The sequence below is a fragment of the Cicer arietinum genome, chromosome 6 (genome assembly GCF_000331145.2).
Source record: "Cicer arietinum cultivar CDC Frontier isolate Library 1 chromosome 6, Cicar.CDCFrontier_v2.0, whole genome shotgun sequence".
Lineage (NCBI taxonomy): Eukaryota > Viridiplantae > Streptophyta > Magnoliopsida > Fabales > Fabaceae > Cicer > Cicer arietinum.
Window position 1 is genome coordinate 67,462,302 of NC_021165.2, and position 25,771 is coordinate 67,488,072.

The window sequence follows — 25,771 nt, forward strand, 5'->3', positions numbered from 1 at the left end:
TTTAATCATTTATATCTTAAAATGTCAACAATGTTATATGTTCCTTACAAAAACTTATAAAGTTCATCAAAATATTCCAAAAAAATTCCATAAAATTCAATACAAATTTTAAGAAAATTCATACATTTATCAAATGCATAATTCAAATCTTCAAATAAACTTATATTTCAATCTCCAACAACATCAAATAAAGAATAAAAATATGAGTTTATTTGAATATTTAAGTTATGAATTTGATAAAATTTGCATTATATTGAATATGATGAATTTTTTGAAATTTTATAAAAAAAATGATAACATTGTTGACCTTTTAAGACATAAACGATCAGATTGTTACTTAAAATTAAATAAAAAAGTTAAATAAAAAAAATAAAAAACTGAAATATTACCTGAAATTAAATCAAAATACCGCAAAAACAATTATGCCTTCTATATATACACCATAAATGAATTCATTTGTCATTTTAAATATACAACATATATACTAGACATTGCCTCAGTTAAAGTTGGGTCAAATAAAACTTTTGGTCCTCATGAATATATTACACTATATTTTTAGTCTCTTTAATTTTATTTTTCAATCAATAGTTCTTAACATATTTTCTATCACACATTTTTTGTTTATACTTTTAACTCAACTTATATGTATTATTCAAAAATTTTAATGTTTTTTAGTTGAAAATATGTTTATAATATTATAGAAATATCCCCTACAAAAATTAAGAATTTTTTAACAAAAGATAAATTAAATATAAATTTTTAAACGCTAAAAATTTAATAAATTCTAAATTTTGGTAGAATAAATTATTATATTCTAAATATACATCTAAAAAATCATTCAAAACATAAAAAAAAACACATATGAATTGATTTAAAAATAAGAACTAAAATTGTTGAGAAAAAATATTTGAGAAACTATTGTTTGAAATTGTTTTTAAAAAAAATTAAAAACCAAATACAATATTATATGTTTATATATAAAGATTAAGAAAAAAATTTAACTTAACCATTTAAAGTCTATTAGCCTAACAATTAAAAGCCTACATGATTTTATATCTCTATGGAGTATGGACCATTCATGCATGCAACTCATTGCATGCTAACTTGTGATTAACACTAAAACGTTTATCATATATTTTATTATTAATAATAAATAAGTGTTGTTACAATTAATTAAATTCCGACCACGTAGTCATGTATTTTTGCAATTCACAATTTCGACCATTGACCTTAATTGAATATATAGTTATACAATGAGATACTGCATCTGAACTTAAATATAAATAGATTTAAGTTAAGTATAAATAAAATTTAATTAAAATATTGATATATTTAATTAAAAATTTAAACAAAATATATTAATTTTATTAAAATTTAATGTTATTTATATTTAAAATTAGAGAGAGTGTATATATATTTATTTTCCTAAACTTATTTTTTATCACAATAAAATAAAAATATATAGTATGAAAGCCATAATAACCAAATAATTCATTAGTCCAGCATGTCAATGTCTACGTTCAATTTTTATAGGGCTGTTGTAATTTTTTCTTCTTTCTAGGTGACTCTATTTATCACCATTTAATCGTGCAAGTAAATAGTGATCCTCATTATCAAAATACTCTTTTTTTCTTAAATTAATTATTGTCATTTTAATAAAATAATTTATCTTAAATTTCATGTTATTTTATATACTAATAAATAATTATTATTTGTTTTCCTATCATATTATTTATTATTTATTTTTCAATTCATTCATTAACATATAATACTTTTATAAAATAATTCATAATTTTTCTTTTTCATACAACGTTATTTAATTTGTATGAAATTCAAATAGTGACATAATTTGGAGCAGGGTAATAAGTTACTAGTAAAATTATTTATATTCTTGCATTGAATTTATGAATAAATTGCTATATCAAGTAGGAATGATTTCACAGCCCAAGAAAAATGAACCACTCCTACAATTTTGACAAATTTGGCATGACTAGTACCAGAAGTAACATACCCTTGTACCAGTTTGAGTAATAAAAAGGGAAGGAACAGAACCTAGGAATAAAGTGTGGAGGAAATTGGAAAAAACTCATGATTCACAACACAAACAAAACATAACAGGAAGTGAAGAGAGAAAAGAATGGTAGTTACTGTTACGAAATTTTACTGTTCTTTGCCGATTTTACTGATCTAGCGAATCTATTACACCGACGTGTCAGTCGGTCACAGATACTTGTTGTGAAAACACTTAACACGAGGATTCTCTCTCTATGGCAATGGCATTAGTCGGTTATCACTTGGTCAATTACCCTAAGGTTTAGGAAATACATAAAATTATTATTATTAAAATAATAATATTCTGGAAAAACTCTCCAAACCTAGAAACAAAGAAAATTAAATTATATTTTGGGTTTGTTTGGGTTGGGTTTTTTTTTGCTACTATCATCTGTTAATTCACTGGTGTATTTAATCCTCCTTTCTCGACATGGAACAAAACCCTAAAGGTTCTTGCGATAACCAATAGCCGCCAGATTAATTTCTAACGTACTTTCTCTCTTTCTGTTTTTCAATTTTTTCATCATCTTAACCTCATTTTTCTCTCTTATATTGCCATAGTTTATAACTCTAATTTTGTTGTCAACAATTATGTTACAAATGAAACTTGAAGTTAATTTCACTATCATGCTGTATGTTTGATTCATGGGATAGTTCTGTTTCACCTTGAGAAATTAGTTATATATTTTAAACTTTTTCTGATTCTAGTAACTGAAAGTGTAATTTTTTTTTTGAAGGTGCAAATATGGGGTATCACTGTTTAGCTTTGCGATGAGAAAAGTTTGAATTTTTTTAAATTTTTTTTTGGATTAGGGTTTGATATCTAGTGGTGGGGTAGTGATCAAATTGAGATTTTGGAAGAATGTTGTCTGAGTTGGGAAGAAGACCGATGCTTAGCAATAACGAGGGTTGTTTTGGTGATGAATTGGAGAAGGAAATAGGGATGTTGCTCCGCGAACAGCGTAGACAAGACGGCGATGATCACGAAAGGGAGCTTAATATATTTAGAAGTGGATCAGCTCCTCCAACTGTGGAGGGTTCTTTGAATGCAGTTGGAGGGTTGTTTGGTGGTGGTGGTGCCGCCAGTTATTCGGATTTTCCTGGGACTAAAGATGTGAATGGAATTGTTTCTGAGGATGAGCTTAGGTCTGATCCAGCTTATCTGTCATACTATTATTCCAATGTGAATTTGAATCCTAGGCTTCCACCTCCTTTGTTGTCAAAGGAGGATTGGAGGTTTCAACAAAGACTTAAAGGTGGAACTTCAGTTGTTGGTGGAATTGGTGATAGGAGGAAAGGAAACATGACTGATGATAATGGTGGTAGATCAATGTTTTCGACACCGCCGGGTTTTAACTTTAGGAAACAAGACAGGAGTGAGGTGGATAATGAAAAAACAAGAGGTTCTGCTGAATGGGGCGGTGATGGTCTTATTGGTTTGCCTGGATTGGGGCTTAGAAACAAACAAAAGAGCCTTGCAGAAATTTTTGAGGTAGTTTGGCTTCCCTTGTTTGTTATCTGTTTATATATAGTTTGCTATCTGTTGACTAATTGACTCTTTTTTTAACTTTGATAATAACTCACTTTGTTTTTATTAGTTGTTAAGGTTGGTTGATAACAGATTTAGTTAGGTGTTCAGCTATTTTTCTGTTGGACATAAAAGATGGTACTTTTAACTTTTGCTATTTAATGATGTATTGGATAATTGAATTCAATAATTTTGTCTGTATTCTACAGTTCATTTTTATCACTTCCTCTGCTCTCATCTTGTTATACTTAACATGGTATCAGGGGACAGTCTTCTATACTGCAATCTATTATTTTCACCATGTCCATTCTCTACTGTATTTGATTATTTTGATCTGCTGGATTTTGGTGTTTTTGTTTATCTGTTTCATCCTTGACCCATCATAACAGACTGGGTTATGAGATGGAAGGTATGGATGGTTAATTGGTTCACATATAATGTGAGGTTGCCTATGCTCTTTTCTCATTTGTGCACTAAATATTGATTATAATATTTTTATGTGTGATCTTGTTCAACAGTTTTGATTAATGACTGCAATTCTTTTGATTAATGGAATGCTAACTGACAACATGCATCTGTGGCTTTTGGCTTCTATACCGTTATTTCTAGCTCATTGTGATGGAAATAACAGCATAGCATTAAATGAATTTGACATAATCTTTTTTTATTTTTTATATACTTCTCTACTATTGTTCCTTATATTAATTGTCCTTTGATTGATTATTTACCTACATCTAGTTAATTTGTTGCATTCAGCATAAAATATCTGGGCTGACACTTCTTTTAGCCGAAATTTTGTACACTTCTATAAAATTTCAAACTTATGTGCTTTTTTAGATTTTAGTGATTGACTTGGCTTGTGGTGTTTACACTTACGTTCAACAGTTTTTGATGAATTTTATATGGCACATTTTTATACCTCTCAGTGTTGAAGCAGAGCTTTGTAAAGAAAATGTCTACATTGAATTTTGTATCCTTTTTCTTCTATCCATAGTTTATGACCATTAATTTTGCAGGATGATATGGGACGTAACACCTCTGTCACAGGCCATCCTTCTCGTCCAGCAAGTCGTAATGCATTTGATGAAAATGTCGATATCATAAGTACAACTGCTGAAGCTGAGTTGGCTCATGTGCGCCATGATCCAACAGGATCCAATGTTCAAGGATCATCTGCAACTCAAAATATTGGTCTGCCAGCTTCGTACTCTTATGCTGCCGTACTAGGATCATCCATGTCTAGAAGCACTACACCCGATCCACTACATGTTACTAGGGCTCCTAGTCCATGCCTCACACCTATTGGTGGAGGGAGAGGCGTTGCTTCCGACAAGAGAGGCATTGTCAGTCCAGATGCATTTAACGGTGTTTCATCTGGCCTAAATGAGTCAGCTGATCTTGTGGCTGCATTATCAGGGATGAAATTGTCATCAGATAATATGTTAGACAGTAAAAATCATTTGCAATCACAAGTTGAATCAGACGTTGATAATCATCAGAGATACCTTTTTGGTATGCAGGGTGGTCAAGATCACAGCAACCAACAATCATATCTAAAAAAATCTGAATCAGGGTATTTGCAGAGTTCAGCAAGCAAGAACAGTAGGAGTGGGTCAGACCTCAATAATTTATCCCTGCATAGACAGGCTGAGCTACAAAACTCTACCTCTCCTTCCAACAACTCGTATTTCAAGGGATCACCTACCTCCCATTATAGTGGAGGAGGTAATTTTCCGAATTCATCGTTTCCTAACTATGGCATAAGTGGTGGGTATGCTGGAAATCCAGCATTGACATCCTTGATGACTAACCAATACGGCACAGGTAATCTGCCACCGCTTTTTGAAAATGTTGCAGCGGCGTCGGCATTGGCATCCCCTAGAATGGACTCAAGAATTCTTGGAGGTGGTTTGGCTTCTGGAGCTGGTTCTTCTGATATGCATAGCCTTGGTGGAATGGGAAATCAAATTGCAGGTGGTGCTCTTCAGGCTCCGTTTGTTGATCCGATGTATCTTCAGTATGTGAGGACATCCGAGTACGCTGCAGCACAACTTGCTGCTCTTAACAACCCCTCTGTGGATCAGAACTACCTGGATAATTCATACATGAATTTGCTTGAGCTTCAGAAAGCTTATCTTGGGTCTGTTCTCTCGCCTCAGAAGTCGCAATACAATGTACCAATGGGTGGTAAATCAGGCAACAGCAATCACCATGGTTATTACGGAAATCCAGCTTATGGTGTTGGGTTGTCTTATCCAGGAAGTCCAATGGCAAACTCTGGTTCTCCTGTTGGATCTGGAAGTCCTATTAGGCACAATGATCTGAACATGCGTTTTGCTTCTGGAATGAGGAACTTATCTGGAGTCATGGGACCTTGGCATGTAGATACTGGGAACATGGATGAAAGCTTTGCTTCTTCGCTGTTGGAAGAGTTTAAAAGCAATAAAGCCAAGTGTTTTGAGCTCGCTGAAATTGCTGGTCATGTTGTTGAGTTCAGGTATGTTTGTTGCCTGTTGGTCTTTTGATATAATTTATTCTGCCACCATGAAAATTAAATTGTATTTATTTACTATTGTTGGCAGTGCTGATCAATACGGAAGCCGATTTATTCAACAGAAGCTTGAGACAGCAACTATAGACGAAAAAAATATGGTTTATCAGGAAATCATGCCACATGCTCTTGCTTTGATGACTGATGTCTTCGGTAATTATGTGGTTCAAAAGGTAAAAAATTATTACAATCTCAGTTCATCATTCTCTTTCATGGATGTGGTTTTGAGCGATAGTTGATGTCTTGTGCAGTTTTTTGAGCATGGACTTGAATTACAGAGAAGAGAATTAGCCAACAAGCTTATTGGTCATGTTCTGACACTTAGCCTTCAAATGTATGGTTGCCGGGTAATCCAGAAGGTATTGATGATTTAGGTTGGCAATTATTGATATGTTTATGTCTTGCTATGTGTTATTTTCTTGAATATCTGATCATTATTCCTCTGTTCTTTCACTAGGCTATTGAAGTTGTTGATCTGGATCAGAAAATAGAGATGGTTCAAGAGCTTGACGGAAACATCATGCGCTGTGTACGTGATCAGAATGGTAATCATGTCATTCAGAAATGTATTGAATGTGTCCCTGAAGATGCAATCGACTTTATTATTTCAACATTTTTTGATCAAGTTGTGACACTCTCAACGCATCCATACGGCTGTCGTGTGATACAGGTAAGATTTCTGAACTGCTTATGTTTACTCTTATCATCAAGAATCTTAAATTCAGTTGTCCCATAACAAACCTTTACATGGCAGAGAGTACTGGAGCACTGCGAAAACCCTACAACACAACAAAAGGTTATGGATGAGATTTTAGGAACTGTTAGCATGTTAGCTCAGGATCAGTATGGAAACTATGTCGTTCAGGTTTTAAACTTTTCTGACTACTTTAGCTTATTCTTATTGCTTGTTACCACGATTGTCGAAATATGTGTTGATGATTCTCATATTTTGTTTACTTTTAATAATTATTTATTTATAAAAATCTGTTGCTTTATATTATATCATCCTGTTAACATGTCATCCGAGGTTGGTTCTTCACATATGACATGGGTTTTAGGTTTCTACTCCGACCAATATGACGATCACCTCTGGAACACGACAGTGTTTGCTATCACTTTCTTTGATATACAATATAGTATACCATTTAAATATGCGAGTTGATTTCTTGTTTTGTTTCACTTTCCGCTTAATAACAGCATGTACTGGAACATGGGAAGCCTCATGAGCGTTCTACTATAATAAAGGAATTAGCAGGGAAAATAGTTCAAATGAGTCAACAAAAGTTTGCTTCCAATGTTGTGGAGAAATGCTTGACCTTCAGTGGTCCTTCAGAACGTCAAATACTAGTGAATGAGATGCTTGGAACCACAGATGAAAATGAGCCTCTTCAGGTATTTTCAACTATCTCTTTCTAATATGTTTCTACCCCTCTTCCTTATTTGAGATAAATTGGAAGGCAATGCCAAGATACATTTTTAGATCCATTATGATTGTTAATACCATCATGAATTATCTCATTATTTCCAATCCTATTGCATGAGCTGGACTCATAACATCGTTTTGACTTCATTATAACATGCGTCTAGTTCGAGTAGTAAGTGACTCAGACACATTAAACAAATGGTCAAGGGTTCAAACCTTGTTCCTGTGTATGGAGAAAACCTTGTCTGGAGAAGAGAATTCACCTTGTATGTCCAACTAGTTTTTCAACACAGACTAGTCATTGCTAAATGACTATAGATATTTCGTGAATTTCAAATCACAATGTTGTGAATGTTTTAATTAGTTAACTCTACAAGATGTAATGCTAAAATCATATTCCACCTATATGCAGGCGATGATGAAAGATCAGTTTGCAAATTACGTTGTCCAAAAGGTGCTGGAAACATGTGACGACCACCAACGCGAGCTGATTCTTTCACGAATCAAGGTTCATTTGAATGCATTAAAAAAGTACACCTACGGAAAGCATATCGTCGCTCGTGTAGAGAAACTCGTTGCTGCTGGAGGTAAGTAGCCCTTTCCATTCTTATTACTCATTGTAATTACATGTTTATAGTTTGTTAACTGTTCATATGAATTTGTTGCAGAAAGAAGAATTGCTGCTCAGACTCCTCAACCTGCCTAAGTAACATAGAGAAATAATGTTTGTTTGTACAGCTAGCTAACAGAGCCTAATGAGTGCTTCTTCATCAAAGAGTCTTATGTTTCCTATTTCTTTGAAATAGGTGATTGGAAATAAAGTTGTTAACTGTACTGCGCGAAAACTGTACATTTGTAGCCTTCTAAGTTAATACATAGTATTCAAGCAAGATGATGAGGTTCAGATGTTTATGATTATTGATGGTGATGAGTATAGAAGCCTTTTTTACGGTGTAAAGAGTTATGAAATGGTGAGGTAGTTTGCAACTTTACGCACTGTACAAAATCATGCCATGTGGAGAAATGTTCTTGTTTAGGAGAGGACATGTTTTTTCTTTTATTCGTGTACGGTTATTTAGACCTTGTCATTTTTCATTAAGAGTATAAATTTTCTTGGAGGTTTATTTGATTATTTTTCCTTTCTCTCATGACAACGATTGAATTCTATCCCTTCACAACGAGTGTTACATTTGTTTTATAACCTAGGAACAGAAATACATTGATGCACTTTGTGTAAGTGTTCATTGTATATTTGTGTTTTGGGTACATAACATCGCATTAGTTGTTCTAACGTCATATATCTGAACTTTTTCATTTAATTCAGTTGTATTTTTCAGGAACATCTAATAAACAACGTTATCTACTCGTTTTGTTTATTTTATATTTGCAAATCGATAAGTTTAAAAATTGGCATATATCAGAAGGTAGATGGCAAGTTGGGTGTAAAATATAAATATTTGTCTTGATGCATAATTGCACACGTACAGGCCACTATTTTACAGAAAAGTCCACGTTAAACTATTCCATTTATTAATATATCTCGAACAATCATTGAAATAAATTATAAGCTAATTTATATTTTTGTCATTGAGTTTTTTATTTTATTTATATTTTACAATTATCTTTTAAGTTATTTTTAGATTTTATTTAAAGATGATTTATTTCATCATAGTCTAAAAAATCGAGAAATCTCAACCATTCATATTTATATACGTCAATCTTATACTTAATTGACATATGATGAATTTTTGTGAACAATTTTATAACGCTGATCAAGTCTCGGATAATATCAAAGTTGTTTTGTAGTATTGACTCAAATATAGAAGCAAATGATTTTATTATGATTTCTTATTTACATCTCACCGTATGTTCCAATAATTAAGTGTCTTTTATGTTGGTTTAAGGCTTCCTATAATTAAGTGTCTTTTATGTTGGTTTAAGGCTTCCTTTTGTGGGAGAGATTGTTCTATTTTTAATAACTTTAGATTTTATATATTTAGTATATTGTGTTTAAAATACTTTATTTAATTATTTTGTTCTTTAAAAAAAACCTACGTGTTTCCACTATGTTCTTAGCAACTTTTCTACATCTGAAAATAAATCAAAGTTTTCTCTTTAAAATCATATATGAAGCTCTCAAAATAATAACACTAACGTTAAAATTCAAATGCTATCATTTGCTGAGAACAAAAACAAGTGGTTAAACTATTATACATATACTAACAAATTAATATGTTAATGGATATAAATTCTAATTAATTTGAAATCTAATATTACAACTTTTAGAAAAATATAACATTATAAATGTTATATTTTAATTTTATTTTATAATAATATTTTAAAATATATCAAAAGCTAATGTTTGTAATATTGTATTTAAATTACAGAAAAATTTACCTAATTTATAATTAACAGATAGTACAAAACTTAATGTAATAATAAATAAAATTATTTAAAACTAAAAAATTTATTCATGATTAATTAAGTAGGTTGCCATGATACACTATAATATTATAATGTTGAGAAACTAAAAGCGAGTGGGCCCGTAACTTTTAACTCTATCTCTCTTCTCTATCAAATAAAAATATTGTCTGTCTCTCCACTTTCTCTCTTTCCATTTCTATTATACCAAACAGACACTGCAATTTGCAAAATGTACATTGTGGAGAAAGATCGAGAAAGATATTTAGAGACAGAAGAATCAAAAATATCTAGCTAACTAGTACACGCTGGCATCGCCACTTGTTCCATCTCCAATAACAATATTGCACTTTTTCTCCCTTTTTCACTGTTTCCTCCAAATTATTAAATAAATAATCATCATTATTCACACAGACTCGAACAAAGCAAAATAATAATAAAAATAAGTTGAGAGTGCGTTCCTAACCTTGATTATTATCTCTTCCTTCTTTCTTCCTTTTTTCCTCACTTTTCTTCTTCGAATCTAAAAAAAAATATCTTAGATTTATTATTATTCTCTTTCCATCTCTGATATACTCGACCTCCATCAATTCAATTTTCAATTTAATTCAATTTAATCCAATCCCTATTTATTTTCTCGATCCAAATCAAATCACAGAGTTTCGTTGTTGCGATTTGTTGAAACCGTTAGAAGAAGTGAATGGGGGAAGAGGTGAGAACAGACGAAGAACGTGTAACAGAGTGGGAAAAGGGTTTACCCAGCGTTCAGGATCTCACTCCACTTTCCATGGCTCTGATTCCGCCGGAGCTCGCTTCCGCCTTCAGCATCTCCCCGGAGCCCCACCGCACTCTCTTCGACGTCAACCGCGCTTCCCGCAACACACTCTCCATTCTCCGCGCCAGCGGAGGAAACCACCACCAAACAATCTCCTCCACCAACGACGACCTCGACGAAGAAGAAGATGAAGAAATTGAAGAAGGCTCCGGGTCGGATTCCCGAAAACATCGGAAGATCGATTCCGCCACAGAAGAAGCCGATTCATCCGTCCGAACAGAAACGACGCTAAAACGGCCTCGTTTAGTGTGGACCCCACAGCTTCACAAACGATTCGTGGACGTGGTAGCTCACCTGGGGATTAAAAACGCGGTTCCGAAAACGATTATGCAGTTAATGAACGTGGAAGGGTTAACACGCGAGAATGTTGCGAGTCACCTTCAGAAGTATCGTCTGTACTTGAAGAGGATGCAGGGTCTTTCAAACGATGCTCCTTCTTCTTCTGATCATCTTTTTGCTTCCACACCTGTTCCTCAGAGTCTGCATGATTCTGCTAATGCCAATGGGAATTCCCATTCACATCATTCTTCTGTTCCTATTCCAATGCCTTATCCACCTCCTCCTTCTATGATGTCTATGCCTCTTATTGGTATGCCACATCATGGTCATAGTCATAGTCATAGTCATGCTCACATGGGCATGCCATTACCTCCTCCTTCTGCTGCTTCTTCTTATCGGTCTCATCCTTTTAATATGATGCATCATAGGGATTGGCCTCCTCATCCTCACTCTCACTCTCACTCTCACCCTCATCTCTCTCCTAATGATAGTAATAAATAAACCAAAAGGGATTTTCTCTTCTCTTCTCTTCAGGTCAGCAATTGTGCTTCAAAACAATTGTTTAGTCTTTTTATTTTAATAAATTTATTTACTTACACTTTTTCAATTGTACTATGCTTTTAGTAACTTATCAAGTACTAACACAATACTGAACACCACATTGGCATTAATATGTAAACCACTCATAATTATTGTATGTCGTGTGTCTCACATTGATATTAATTGAATGTACTTAATTCACTCTTACACCCACCTAGTATTTAATTGCTGATTATGGTAGTAGACTAGACTTGTGCATTCAATTCAAACAGAGTTAGTTAATGTTCTTTTATTAGTATGGGTTGTTAATTATGTGGGGAGTAGAATAGCAATGAGTTTTTGTTTATTTTTTCTGTTTATGAGTGGATTACATTGAGGTACTGGATGATTATTTATGAGATCAATTTGCTACAAATGATTGGTGGGTCACTTTAATGCTGTCGTTACCTGTTACATTGTGTTGTCATCCTCATATGGTAAAGTTGTATAACATGGTCACTGAAATGTCGTGCATATTCAGTTTCTGGTTTTTTTTTCTTTTTTGAAAAAATGTATATTTATGGATATGTTGTGATTCGAGAGGAAATTTGATCTTTGTTTATAGCATGATTTTTTAGGGTTGTCTTTGCTGTCTGATGTAGAAAATATATATATATCATGGAATTTCTTATGATTAGTGTTATTTCCATTTTAGTTTTGGGGGGCTAGATGTTTTTCTTCATTTGGATTTATATCATCATTCCCGGATTAATCAACTTTCTCATTTCTTCTCGCTTACTGATTGTATATTTAATAGGCAAGTAGTAATTTTATGCATTTTCTATCTGATGCTTCTTTTGTAGATATCAATGTTTGATTTGTTGGTTGTAACTTAAAAATGTCTGGGAAGTAGTTGCATTGATCATCCTTTTCTTCCCACATTCACATTCTTGAGGAAGTATATGAACACTTTATGGAGCTAAATTACAGTCTGGATCAGAAGTATGTACCGTGTCCGCAGATCTACAAACTTCTTGGCACGCATATCTAATTCCTGTTACATAAATGTAGGTGGTGATTGTGAATTATGGCATGTTTCTTCTGGTCTACCGAAACAGACAGCTGATTCTAAAGTAAATTCTAAACTAGTTCTCTGATTCATCATAAATAGTTAAGTGCTATTATACTGTGTAACGTGTACTCGTTAGAATGATAACCCTCCTTTTCACAACCATTGCAACATTGAATAAAAGAGACTGAAAAACAGTCAGCAACCATTTGTAACATGTTCTGTGGCATTAGTTGTATCTGCTATATCTTTATTTTCTTGATTACTATTTTATTTGACAAGATGCTCCATTTTATTAAATTGGGGGGTATAGATTCTCATGTTAGAATGATACAGTGAGAGTGCAAAGGGGATTTGTATTTTTTGTGTATATAGAGGCACTAAAGTTTAAACATACACACACACCACAACCTTTACAATTCTTGTTTTACTTGTGTGACAAATCATTTTTCTGGGTTTTATTTCCGTTGATGGTCCTGAGTAGACGTTAGCCAGAGAAACGTAGTGTACATTTTGATCAAAAGTACTAGGAGCTTGAAGAAGATCGATCTTTGCTGTTTGTAAATTTTGCTTATTTGTTTTTATAGCGGCAACCTATTACACTTCATTTGTACTTGTATGAAGCCTTTCTTGTGGATAAGGCTTGTTTAAGTTTGTAGATTTCTTATACTGCTTTGCTATTTGAATTTCTTAAACGACAATGAAAAAAATGGTAGCTAAAAGATTCAAAGCAGAACTTGGTTGGAACTTCGAGGTCCATTAAAGCAAACTTGAATGGAGTAAAAGAAAAGGCACCTATGCATCATTCACTTTTTAAATAAATAAAAGAATGGTGGAGGTCATGGAATCTATCACAAAGGCGCAAATGCCTTTAGTGGATTAGGTTTCTTGGATTAAAATGTAGTCTGGAGTTTTTTTTATACCGACAAAATCTTATAAGTATATTATTAAGGGAAAAGATAAATTAGTCTTTAAAAGTGTAAAATATTGATCAAATAGTATTTCAATTTTATGAATCTGTAAATATTGATCATTTTCTTAACTTGTGTTTAGAGATCATTATATGATATGTCAAATATGTAATGTTTTAGATGCATCTACGTCGTTGTCAACTTTGCAGCTGTCATCTTATCCAAACACGTAAAATGATTTTTACCTCAAACTTTAGATGAAATTTAGTCCATGTGACATTTGATGTAGCTCTAACTTGAAAGCTTTTGACTAGTGTGTTACAATTCACGGATGTATTTCATATTTATAGAATTCAAAGAGTATTTTGAACAAAGTTCAATTTTGAGTATCAATTTCTTATTCACACATAATTAAATTAACTGCGAATAGTTTACATTAGAAATGGTAAAGTTTTGTTTAGTAAACAAAGTAATGGAAAAGTTTTGTGATGAGTGAAATATTCAATCTGTTCGAACAAAAGTTTATGCTTCACCTCATTGCGAGTATGTGACATGCAATCGAATGAGCAGTACCATGTGCTGCCTAAGCAGCCTTTGGAGTGTTTGTCTAAATTTTTTTTGCAACTTATGAATACGTAGTATTTGATTCTTATAATACACCAAACGGGCCAACCCTCATAATACAGGAACACGTGATTAGATATTCTTTAGATTGAAATTGTGCATTGCGAACGAGAATTGAATTGCTGTTTACTTGTCTGATCAAGAAAGCAATACATCCCAAATTGTTTCAATAGGTTTTGCAATCCAATTCTTTTTGAGGAAACATAACCTGTGGCCCTACCTGCAGAAATGTAGCAAATCAAAGTAACCACCAGCATAAACAATCATTCATCTACCTATAATACAATATTTATTATACATTATCTATCCAACTCAACCCTTGAAGTTTTCTAAGTTTTCCTTTCTTTATCCTTTTCTTGATTCGCTCAACCTTTCCCCATTTACCAGCATCTGCATACAAACTCGACAACAGAAGACGGTTTGCAGCACTCTCGGGTTCCAACTCCAACAAATGCTGAGCAGCCACTTCTGCAAGCTCCAAATGCCCATGATTTCTACAAGCAGCCAACAATGCACCCCACACAAACAAATCGGGTTCCATAGGCATTGTCTTGATTATGCCATACGCTTCCTCAAGTTTCCCTGCTCGACCTAAAAGATCCACCATGCATGCATAATGCTCCAGTCGTGGCTCAATGCAGTATTTCTCTTGCATAATCTTGAACAGCCTCTGTCCAAGTTCAATATCGCCAACATGGCTACAAGCTGTGAGAGTTGCCGTGAAAGTTAAATGATCCGGCTTTACTTCCTCTTCCATCTCCATCCGATTGAAGAGCTCAATAGCTTCTTCGCAATACCCATGATTCGCATAGCCAAAAATCATAGAGTTCATTGTCACTGTGTTCTTCTCCGGTATCTTATAAAACAGTGTCCTTGCTTCAGAAATAAACCCACATTTTGCATACATGTCAACCAAAGCACTCCTTACATATACATCACCCTCCACACCAATCACCAAAGCATAGCTATGAATTTCTTTCCCAAACCTCACTCTTGCAGCAGTAGCACAAGCTGGCAGAAGGGCGCTGACAGTAGCCGAAGTAGGACATAACCCATGACCCAACATTTGCTTAAACGTATCAAAAGCTTCGTCGTTACAAAAGTTCTGCACAAAACCAGATATAACAGAAGTCCATGACACCACATCAGGCTCAACATCATCTTCAATCATCAACCTGAAAATTTCAGAAACCATTGCTCGGTCACATCTCTGTGCAAACCCAGATATCAAAGCGTTCCAAGTCACCACATTTGGGTTCATACCCATCAATTTCATATTTTTCACTAGACCGAATGCCTCATTCGGAAGTCCTTGTTGAGCATACCCAGAAACAACAGCGTTTAACGCCACCAAATCCTTCATAGCCATTCCATCAAACACCTTACGTGCATCCTCAACTTTACTACACTTGGAGTACATAACAATCAACGCACTCGAAACAAAAGCATCAATCTCAAATGAACACTTCAAAACCAAGCAATGTATTTTCTCTCCGGAGATTCGGTCACCGACGTGGCCGCAGGCTTTGAGAACACTAGGAATCACGAAGACATTATTGGGTTTCAATCCATGGAGAGTTTGCATCTCGGAGAACACGGATAAAGCGTGATCATAGAAGCCGCAACGAGCGCATGTACTGATGAGGGCAGTCCAACGGCGAACATTTGTTTGGGGAATTTTGTCGAACAGTTTTCGGGCAAGGGAGAGTTGGCTACAGCTTGCATATAGAGCTATGAGATTGGATGCGACAACGTTGAAACGCGCGTAGCCATTGATGGTTAAGTGCGCATGAAGCTTCTTTCCTTGCTGCAGTGATCGATCACGTGTGTATGTTTCGATGAGTTCAGCGTAGGCTTCAGGTTCTGAACGAAGGAGTCGATGGTTGAGGATAGCATTTTTGGCGGGAATTTTTATGGATGTTGTGGTTCTTACAAGAGCGTGCATAGCAAGCACTAAGCCAGTAACTGTGCAATACGAGTGTCGAATTAACAGCGGTTAAAACTAAAAAGAATTAACTATATAGCTAAATTCATTGTGTTGGTTGGTTGTTTTGATGTCTCAAACAACTGCCAACAACCAAAATATCCAACTTCTTTGCTTATTTTATTTCTTCTTCACAACTGTTACCGGTTGGGATTCAATGTATTTCTTCTAGTCTTCTACTGTTCCCAAGATACTCAGAAAGGATTAACCACCTAAGAATTTTAGGAGATTAAGGTTTACGGCTTGAGCTTGCTTTAAGATTCAAAATGATATTGATATTTTTTTGGTTTGAGGCCCTAGTAATCCAAACCGAGAGGTAAATAAAATTTAACAAAAAACTATTTTAATTAGAATTTAAATTCATAAATTGAAATTGATTAACAATTTGAGCTCCATGGCTTAATTAAATGAGATTGATATTAACCACTTGAATTCAATCATTTGATTAAATAAAATTGATATGTAATTTATGTTTAAATCTGTACATTCTTTTCAATCAATAGAACTTTACTGCCACCAAGGAAAGTAGAATAGTACCAGGTAAACATAGTGTTCACCATAAGAATTTATCCGATGCAAAGTAGAATAATAATCCTGTCGTAGTTGTTAATAAACTTCAATTAGACCCAAATAGATTAAGTGTACCAGAGATTGTTCCCTCCCAACAAACTTTAAATTATCAAGGCTCATTTTCTAGGACAATTAGGGATTAAGACAAGAAATTTAGGGTGAATTCGTAGACCAAATGGTACGAAAACAGAAGAATGAGTGCAAATTTTTCATCAACTACATGGGATACGGTAGACTAATAATACCAAAACAATTATTGCTAATACTCCAACAATCATCACAACAGAAAAAAAATAACGAAGTACATTACAAATCACAATGTTTCCATCCATACTCATAAATTAGACATTGATTATAAGCCGCCAAAATTATCAATAGTAGACAGCAAGATAATCTATAATATTTAATATTTTCATTGAACCCTACACTGACTTTGAGAGTGACCTACAGAAAACCAAGCTTGTTACCAGCGTGGAGTTCACTTAAACCAAATTCTACAAGTTTCAAGCACCTATAGCCGAAAGAATTCTTCCACAAAAGAAAAAGAACCGAACATACACTACTACTACTCATATGCACCTCAAAATCTTTCTCCAAAACGGAAAAATATTGCACCTGTTCCTGAGTTATGATCAACGGCATATTCTGCTCTCACTAAACCAAGCTTCATACCAACACCATAAGAGGACCCCTGACCCATTCTCCTATAGACTTCTGTTGGATTTCCTTTGACATATTTTGAACTTCCTAGATCAGTGCCGTGTTCTGCAAAGGCGTACACGTGTGTACCTTTGACAGGTACTCGTACCTCAGCTGCCAGCTGCAGGAAGAACAAGAAATCGGATAAATGTTTGCTGGATAATGTATAGATTGGAAGAATTAAAACTACTATTGTATCTTCATAGAAAATCTTAAGATGTACACGGCTATTCTTACCTCAAGGATGTTTCTGGCTGCTCCAATCTCACCCATGTTGTAACCCCTAACAGAGTAGGGACCCCCAAGAGTAAAAGCATCATAACTTGGGAGGTCGCCTACGCAGCCACCGTAGTGGCCATGGAGGACAAGCACTGGCGGCGGTGGTTTGCCAGCACCTTCCTCAACAGACTTCAGTTGGAAAAACCGTGTCACGGTTAATTGGTGACGGTTAAAGAATGGGAAATTGCTGCCAACACCAAGTCCTTGATCTACCTGCAGTTTGTATAAAGAGATAACTTTATCGACACAGAACATAGCATAGCAAACTTCAAGATCATAAATTCATGAAATGCAATCTCTTGTGTCCTCAAAGTTACAGTAATATAGTGTTTGCTTAGAGGGAATGAAGGTGGGGTGATTTTTATGAATTTTTTTTGTTTGGTTCAACAATTTGGAAGGAAGGGGGGTGGAAGGGAGCAAAAATCATCCTTCTGAATTATGGCTCCTCTTCAAATCGGGGATTTGGAGGGGGATTTTCATCTATATTTAGTCACTGAAATCACCAAATGGAGACTAAACATGGATGAAAATTGTTGTAGAGACTAAACTTTATAATATGATATTTTATTAGGGTCTAAAATTATGTTTAACTCGTAAAAATTAGAACATATATATGATAAAGGATTTTGAACATATTGGTGTCTCAATAAAATAATGAGGCTCGGCTCAAACCCTACTTGATGCATCCCTTTTTTTTTTTCTCCCCTATCGGAAGTCTAGGTTTATTTTCTAATGCAAAACAGGAAATGCAGCAAATATCTACCAAATATGGTTCTCTTATTTGAAAGAAAATGAAATTTATTGGACAATATCAAAAGCAATGATTATAAGATGAGATAGTCACCTGGAACATGTTCCTACTTCCAATGATAGCTCCATTTACAAACCTTGTGTTATCCCGCGTAATATTTGCCTGTAAAAACGCCATCCTATCGATACCGGTACCACTTAGGGTGGTTGGAGGTCCATCTGCACTAATTCCTCCATTAGGCAAAACTCTTTGACCATTGGAACAGATATTATTGGTTTCATCGCGTGTTATTATCTCTTCCATTACTAATCCATAAGTGAATTTACTCTGACGAGAAAAATTCTGCATGGAAAACACGAAATGCAAGTTAAAAAGAAAACTACCAAGCCCAAATAGCCAACTCAAGAAGACTAATCTAAAACAACCAGTAAAATTACCTCAGTGATATTGGTTTTAACACCAGCACGGTCAACCCATATTGAGGGCACTTCATCCACCCCTGGCCCCCCAGTGAACACCGGGCTCAGTTTTCGGCTATTGAAACAGTTTACACGGAGAGTTCGGTTGCGTGGATTATGTACACCATCCAAATACGGATGTGCATACTCCATTTTAAATGCAAGATCATCCTACAGCAGTACATAAAGCGCATTTAACTAATTACCAATGCATACACCTACATAAATAAGAAACTAAAGTACTGCTATAATAAATGGGAGAAAAAACTCAACAGACTAGTAGTATAAGAGTACCTGAGGATTCCAGAAGTTGCTAGTTGTCACTGAACCAGTAAGAGATCTATTCAATCCTTGCAGATTCCGATGTTCAAAAGTAATAGTCCCTCCCGGCTGCAGGGAAGCCTGTACAAACATTAAACAGAAAACAAACACATAAATCTAGCAAACAAAAATCAACATTCAACAAACAAAATCAACATTCGGTTCGCCGCAAATACCAATGTTGGACGCCCTCCTCGCCCAGGAACAATACTCCACTCAGTACTAACTTCAGCCGACTTCTGCTCCAACTCTTTGACCTTAATTTCAACAATTATACTTCCCTCATTCTTCTCATCGGGCCTTGGATTCACCTCAATGTTGGAAAACAAAGCAAGGGAATTTATGTTCCTCAAAGCTTGCTTCCCAGCTTCAATGTTAAAAATATGACCCGGTTCAAGCTGTTATGATGTCAATCCAACACAAATAAACATTCACATTCACCAAGTCAAAAATAATAACCATAGCCAAACAAGCACATATTAGAAACATACAATTACAAACCTGTCTAGGAAGTTCTCTTTGAACAACAGGGACTTCAGTATTCCCTTCAACAACATTACCAAGTTTATCCAAAAACTGAATAGACAACTGAGTAATATCCCCTTCAACAACCTCGCAAACAACCTCACGTGTATTAAGGTTACCAAAATTAACAACCTGAGCACAAGCATAACCTTCATCATGATACCACTTCTGAACACGGTCCCTTATCCTCTGCAACAACCTAGCACTAACCCTACCTTGTTTAGACAACATCTCCTTAATCTCCCAATAAACCTGAGGAGCCAAAAGACAAGGTCTGGAAGTATCGATTCTCCTCTTATATTCCCTCTCCTGTCTTCTAAAAAATTCAAGCTTCTCCCTTTCAGTCATATCAGGGTCCATCTCAACCGGTTTAGATTGACCCATTAAACCCACATTGATACATCTGAACCGTTCTGCTTTCTCCCACATACTCTCGGCAAACGAAATCGTCAACGACATTGACCCATCTGCATTGGTTTTCCCTTCCATGTCAACCTTCTCGAACATTCCACAAGAAGCTAAGCTTTCTAGCTCCTTCTGAAGCTGAGCTTTAGTGTAAACTCCACCAGGTTTAAGAGACACCATGTCTAGAAACGAATCTTCGGTTCCGATTTTCCTCTTCGTTTTCCGATCGAAGAATGTGATTTCTGAGATTTTGTATCTCTTAAACCCGCTCAGTTTGTTAAGTTGAACAGTGATGTTCACCGGAAGTTCGTGTGAATCCCAATCTTGTGATTTAGGTTCGTCAGCGATGGCTCTTGATGGAGAGAGAATTCTTGACCAGAAGGATCCTTCGTCGCCGTTAAACCAGTTACCTCCTCCTCCGCCGCCGCCGCCGGAGGAGGATCCACCACCACTTCCACCAAGACCTCCGTTGGCATTGCCACCGGATAAATCGGGGATGAGGAAATGGAGAGAATCGGTGAGAAAAAGAGCGGATGCGGCGGATGAGACGGCGAGGGTGGTGGAGAGGGTTTTGAAAAGGGATGATGAGTTGGAGGAATCAGTGTGGTCGTCGGAAGAAGAGAGATGACATTTGAAGGAAGAAGGACGAGAGATACGATTATTGCGGCGACGAAGGGGATGGGGAGGGGGTGATAGGGTAGGGGTTAAGCGATTGGAAGTAATAAAGGAAGAAGACATGGCTTCAGATGAGGTCGCTGTAATGCGAAACAAAGAAGAGATAAACCACACTGGGGTTTTGTTTTTGCTTTTAGCTTTTTATTTTTATTTTTATTTTTATTTTTATTTATATTTATTTTTACAATTTACAATAATTACATTATTACGTCTACTAATATTACCAACTGCGTCTTTCTTCTTTATTATACCTCTCACCGTTTTTAACTACTCCCCAAACTGTTAAACGACATAAATCTTAGTATTAAACGCTGTTTATAAATTTTATTACAACAAATAATTTTTACAATTTATAATTACATTTATTAACTTTCTTTTTTATGAGATATGTATTTTTTTTTGTCTGAAAATAAATAATTATTAAATTATATACATTTACGAAATTTTAAATTCAAGTTAAAATAAAATGTTTAAATAAAAATATTAGTATTTATTAAAATTAAAATTTAAAAACAAAATATTAGTATTTATTAGTTTAAAAATTTAAAGTGAAGTAAAAAATATTATAAAAATTAAATGCTAGTAAGTAAATTTTATAATATTATAAACATTTATGAAAGATTGTAAAGATATCTTTAAATGTTTTTATTTTAACCAAGATGTCTTCAAAAATTAAATAGGCGATAACTTCAATGTCTTTTTTCGGCTGCTAGTATTTGGTAGAAAAGGGCACTTAGCACTATTTTAAAACTAGTATTTTAAATATTCATAATCAGATCATTATTGCATTGATTGTTGTTTCTTATGATTAATGATTAATTTCTTACCGATACAATGGGTCTAAGGCAAGTGATTAATCTGCTGTGTCTGATTATAGTAAATTTCGGGATATTCAGTTTTATCAGCTGAAAGGTAAGGTCATTACTCATCAAGATAAACATATTTTAGTAAAACAAAAGTTAAATAAATAAACTTTATCATGTATGATGTAAGCGCGTATAAAATTTTACACATCACATTTTTAATGTAATTATAATAAAATTTATAGATTTTTAATGATTTAATAATTGAGATTAATAGATAGAACTTTTTTATATTGTCAATATATACAAATTAAATTTTAACTATATTATATCTCTAAGAAAATAAATTTTGTATTCGATCAAAAAATTGTACATTGTAATTAAGTCATAACTCAAAGTAACAAATATTAAATCGAATGTACTGTTTTGATTTCAAACTCATCACCTCACAATTACATGAATTAATTACAGTGATATTTATCAATATTTAAAAAAAATCACATATTTCACTATTTTCAAAACTAATATTTCTATTTTTTAGAAGTCAAAATAAATGTATTATAATCAATTATCCAAAATAAAATGTGTACCAAAAATAACCCAAGCAAACCATCAATAAAAACTCACCATTAGTTAATAGCATCACCCAACAAGCCCACCACAAAAGAGCCAAATAAAAAAAGTGATCATAACTAAGACAAACCATCATATCTAAGCTACCATTGATTAAAATTGAACTAATAAAAAAAGTGATCATAACTAAGACAAACCATCATATCTAAGCTACCATTGATTAAAATTGAACTTATAACTTTTGGCCTTAGATTTAAGAGCCACCAAAAAAGAAGTTGTAGACGGTCCACCAATTGACCATAAGTAACATGAGTTGTTTAAAAAATATATGATTCTAAGTCATCCAAATTGTGTCTAAGTGGATATTATTTTTCATGTCATTTTTTTACACTCATTTCATACATTTCTCTTATATCCCCTCACAAGTTCATCACTTTTTTTTATCACATTCATATTTACATAGGTATTGTTAAATGTGAATCTAAAAATAATGTGTGAAGTGAAACACTCATTTTCCTCTATATTATGCTTAAATCCAAATCAATCTTTTTATTTGTGGCAATAATTCCTATTTATGAGTGTCCTTAAGTTTTATTTTTCTCCCTTCACGGATTTGAACTATTTAATTGCTTGATCAATGTACATTAAAATGGAAGGTTTTAAGCAATTCTATCATATTGACAAAATCAAATTACTAATTGAGGGGATTACTTGTTTTGAGGTTTAATTAGAAAGTAAAATAGTTATTATACACGTGTAGAAAAGGAGACCATAAATATAAAACTCAATACTGGTGTCTTGATCATTGCGTAGTGCTAGAATTCCGCAAGCAATTACACGAGCACGTTTCATTTTGTGTTGCATTTCTGCCTCTTATTATTTTTGTCCAAAAGAGAAACAAATATAAAAGCAGCGTTATTCAATGATTGACACAATTGATTGTGCTATTCAGAAAAAATGGCTCAACTTGAACGCCCACATAAATATATTGATGCTTCAAAAAATCCTGCCTCCATCCAAACTATGGAACAACTCCTCAGAGGTAATAAAATCCTTCATTACAATCAATGTTATTATAACAAAATAACAAATGCCGTGCAGATAGTGCTCTCTATGTAAATTAATTATGTAATTCTGCTCTCTATGTAAATTAATTATGTAATTCTATAATGGTATGTATGGACAGTATGTATTTTTGGACACACATCGCCACAATGTGATAACAAACCGGCACTAATATCTCTAGTGCGGTTTAGTACAAACATTTTGATAGAGAGTAGAAATAATTTATTTTAAAAAAAAATATAGTAAATATCACTATAAACTCGCAAAATTTTGAGATTTTGAATTCGAACCTGAAACTCAAAATTTTGAGATTTTGAATTCAAACCTGAAACAAGACGTTTAACTTAATCATAGAATGGAATGAGTGAAGTTGCATAAAATGAATAGGAATGCATGGAAATGTAGAGACGACAAAACTTACCCCCACTTTTTCTTGACCAATTAGTGTCGAAATTAATACCTTAACACTTGAGATTTATGATGATCCAACTACATTTATTCATGCTTTGGTAGAAAGTATATGAATTTCCTTGAAGAAAAAAGTTATGACAGAGAAATAAAAATAGAAAAATGGTATAAAATGAGAACAAATGTGAGAAGATTGGAAATATTTTGGGTTATGGTTTGAACATCAAATGCATACAAACATTATATTCTCATTTCAAGTTTATGTTTTTGACATATAGCAGGAGAAGCCTCAAAGCCAAAGCTGTCACCGTGCAACTCCTCCTCTTCCTCAACCTGTTCTTCACCATCGTCTCCTTTTTTCCAGAGGTTGAGGCACCATGACTCAGAAGAAGACCATGGCCAGAATCAGAAGAAATCAGTTCTCGCCAAAGTGAAGGAGAAGGCCAAGAAGTTACGCCATAGCCTCAGCAAGAAGAGACACGAGGATGGAATTGCTACTAGTCCTTCTTCGGGGGTTGGACTAGAAGGTGATGGCATAGAAGATGATGCTGAATATTATGGAGCTCCAAGTAATAAAAAAAAGCATATATAATTTGTCTTATCTTCCTTTTTATTCATCTATATTGCAGTATGGTGTTACAACACTAAGTACCATTAGATTTAGAGAGAAAAACTTTACCTTAGATTTCTCATTAAATCTAACGGTACCTACAGTTTTAGCCATACTGCTGTGGTAGAGGACCTAGGTGTATAATTGTCTCAAATTAATATTTCAGTGTATGAATCCGAGAAAGTGCCTGAAGGATACACAGAAAATGAAAGGCAGCATTCAAGAATGAGTCCAACAATCCCACAGAAGCATGTTATGTCAAGCAATGACAGACTTGGATTAGAACAAGTTAGAGAAAAGACACTAAATCGTTCATTGTCCAAGAAAGCAACACAACCAGCTGCAACTACATTTTCTGGTCCAAACAAGATATCGACCAAAGCTGCTGCCGAGAAGAATCTGGCACCAGCTTATACTGAAGGATCAGAAACAGCTCACTATACAACCTCAAAATTTCAAGGTCTCTCGGTTTCCAAACCCAGAGAGCATCACAATTCATCGCCAACAGGTGCAACAACTCATAAAGCATCATTGTCCGTCCGTGCTTCACGTACGCCTCCAGCTAAGATGCCCTCTCAAACATGTCCAAGCACCCCTCAAACTTCATCAACTCCAATGGTGACTCCACCTCCTTCACCACCCTCGTCTGCTCCACCAGGTGCGGCCAATAACAGCCCTACCTCTCAGATATGGGATAAGGGTGTTTCTGTGAAGGAATACTTGATGAACAAACTTGAACCAGGTGAAGATGAGAAAGCTCTTTCACGTGTGATATCTGAAGCAATGAGTCCTAGGAGAACTCCTGGGGATGTAGGTGTGATCGAGAAGGTGAGAGAAGCTGTAACATCTTTACTTCGAACTGAGGTACCAACAAAACATGCAGATGCAAAAGCAACAACAAAACTTGCAGACACAAACCCCACCACTGCTGCTCGCACGCCCTCCCAAGTCTCAGCCTCTACCAGCACTACTAGCGCTTCATCTCAAGTCCCTGTATCTTTCAACCCTCACGAAGGTAATTAACCAGTTCGTCAATCTTTGGCTTTGATATCTATTTCATGTATTATCTGATTTTTTCCCTATACATTATTTTTGCCTCTACATAAGTCAATGTTTCATTTCATCATTCTAAATATGCAGTGGCTCAGGAAGAAAACCATGGCAGGATTCTTCAGGCAAATTGAAATCCCCCATGATATGTTTGCTGCATTTTTGTATATGTATTCAGTTTCAGTTCAACCTTGTTGTATATGTACCTTATAATTAGGCTGGAAAGATAGTTTCCCTTATATTTGTAAAATTTAATTGTATGAAATAAGTTGTGTATTTTGGGTGTAACGACCTTGACAGATACATTGTATATTTGTATAACAATGCATATACTTATATTTTTTTGCCTTAGAATATTTTGTAGTTGCAAAAACAAAAAATAT

The 25,771-nt window shown here is 34.4% G+C and overlaps 5 protein-coding genes across 8 annotated transcripts; 3 read left to right on the forward strand and 2 right to left on the reverse strand.

The window, feature by feature from the left end:
* Positions 1-2,336: 2,336 nt before the first annotated feature.
* Positions 2,337-8,686, forward strand: LOC101515591 (pumilio homolog 2-like). Of its 3 annotated transcripts, none has more exons than XM_004507109.4 (10): positions 2,337-2,541; positions 2,790-3,544; positions 4,597-6,077; positions 6,163-6,304; positions 6,383-6,490; positions 6,589-6,801; positions 6,886-6,996; positions 7,329-7,523; positions 7,967-8,141; positions 8,223-8,686. In XM_004507109.4, exons 2-10 carry the CDS (start codon positions 2,915-2,917, stop codon positions 8,258-8,260), a joined length of 3,093 nt encoding a protein of 1,030 aa, XP_004507166.1. In that variant the 5' UTR covers positions 2,337-2,541; positions 2,790-2,914; the 3' UTR covers positions 8,261-8,686. The 3 variants fall into 3 exon arrangements, with proteins under 3 accessions (XP_004507166.1, XP_004507168.1, XP_073226094.1); XM_004507111.4 differs by having other exon boundaries at positions 2,866-3,544; XM_073369993.1 differs by having other exon boundaries at positions 2,337-2,501.
* A 1,695-nt stretch (positions 8,687-10,381) lies between these two features.
* Positions 10,382-12,894, forward strand: LUX (putative transcription factor LUX). 2 transcript variants are annotated; one of them, XM_004507108.4, is made up of 2 exons: positions 10,382-11,623; positions 12,680-12,894. In XM_004507108.4, the coding sequence occupies exon 1, from the start codon at positions 10,676-10,678 to the stop codon at positions 11,588-11,590; it is 915 nt and encodes a 304-aa protein (XP_004507165.1). In that variant the 5' UTR covers positions 10,382-10,675; the 3' UTR covers positions 11,591-11,623; positions 12,680-12,894. The 2 variants fall into 2 exon arrangements, with proteins under 2 accessions (XP_004507165.1, XP_004507164.1); XM_004507107.4 differs by having other exon boundaries at positions 10,383-11,623; positions 12,472-12,894.
* Positions 12,895-14,306: 1,412 nt separating this feature from the next.
* On the reverse strand, positions 14,307-16,539 carry LOC101514716 (pentatricopeptide repeat-containing protein At5g59600). Its single transcript, XM_004507106.4, has one exon. The coding sequence runs from the start codon at positions 16,155-16,157 to the stop codon at positions 14,505-14,507; it is 1,653 nt and encodes a 550-aa protein (XP_004507163.1). The 5' UTR covers positions 16,158-16,539; the 3' UTR covers positions 14,307-14,504.
* A 512-nt stretch (positions 16,540-17,051) lies between these two features.
* On the reverse strand, positions 17,052-20,994 carry LOC101514388 (protein TOC75, chloroplastic). Its single transcript, XM_004507105.4, has 7 exons — positions 19,776-20,994; positions 19,451-19,672; positions 19,248-19,355; positions 18,933-19,124; positions 18,589-18,837; positions 17,703-17,957; positions 17,052-17,586 (listed from the first exon to the last, which is right to left on the reverse strand). The coding sequence occupies exons 1-7, from the start codon at positions 20,940-20,942 to the stop codon at positions 17,347-17,349; spliced, it is 2,433 nt and encodes an 810-aa protein (XP_004507162.1). The 5' UTR covers positions 20,943-20,994; the 3' UTR covers positions 17,052-17,346.
* Positions 20,995-23,159: 2,165 nt separating this feature from the next.
* On the forward strand, positions 23,160-25,686 carry LOC101514063 (uncharacterized). The gene is made up of 4 exons (XM_004507104.4): positions 23,160-23,297; positions 24,010-24,297; positions 24,505-25,353; positions 25,479-25,686. Exons 1-4 carry the CDS (start codon positions 23,213-23,215, stop codon positions 25,520-25,522), a joined length of 1,266 nt encoding a protein of 421 aa, XP_004507161.1. The 5' UTR covers positions 23,160-23,212; the 3' UTR covers positions 25,523-25,686.
* The last annotated feature ends 85 nt before the right edge of the window (positions 25,687-25,771 follow it).

Excerpts from the sequence above, each read along its gene's own strand:
- LOC101514716 (XM_004507106.4), bottom strand. The coding sequence starts at position 16,157 with ATGCACGCTCTTGTAAGAACCACAACATCCATAAAAATTCCCGCCAAA.
- LOC101515591 (XM_004507109.4), top strand. The coding sequence starts at position 2,915 with ATGTTGTCTGAGTTGGGAAGAAGACCGATGCTTAGCAATAACGAGGGT. Across the intron at positions 6,997-7,328 it reads ATGGAAACTATGTCGTTCAG|CATGTACTGGAACATGGGAA; the intron begins GTTTTAAACTTT and ends GCTTAATAACAG. Across the intron at positions 8,142-8,222 it reads GAAACTCGTTGCTGCTGGAG|AAAGAAGAATTGCTGCTCAG; the intron begins GTAAGTAGCCCT and ends AATTTGTTGCAG.
- LOC101514063 (XM_004507104.4), top strand. The coding sequence starts at position 23,213 with ATGGCTCAACTTGAACGCCCACATAAATATATTGATGCTTCAAAAAAT. Across the intron at positions 23,298-24,009 it reads TATGGAACAACTCCTCAGAG|GAGAAGCCTCAAAGCCAAAG; the intron begins GTAATAAAATCC and ends GACATATAGCAG. Across the intron at positions 25,354-25,478 it reads ATCTTTCAACCCTCACGAAG|TGGCTCAGGAAGAAAACCAT; the intron begins GTAATTAACCAG and ends CTAAATATGCAG.
- LOC101514388 (XM_004507105.4), bottom strand. The coding sequence starts at position 20,942 with ATGTCTTCTTCCTTTATTACTTCCAATCGCTTAACCCCTACCCTATCA. Across the intron at positions 18,838-18,932 it reads TTAAAACCAATATCACTGAG|AATTTTTCTCGTCAGAGTAA; the intron begins GTAATTTTACTG and ends TTTTCCATGCAG. Across the intron at positions 17,587-17,702 it reads CAGCCAGAAACATCCTTGAG|CTGGCAGCTGAGGTACGAGT; the intron begins GTAAGAATAGCC and ends TTCTTCCTGCAG.
- LUX (XM_004507108.4), top strand. The coding sequence starts at position 10,676 with ATGGGGGAAGAGGTGAGAACAGACGAAGAACGTGTAACAGAGTGGGAA.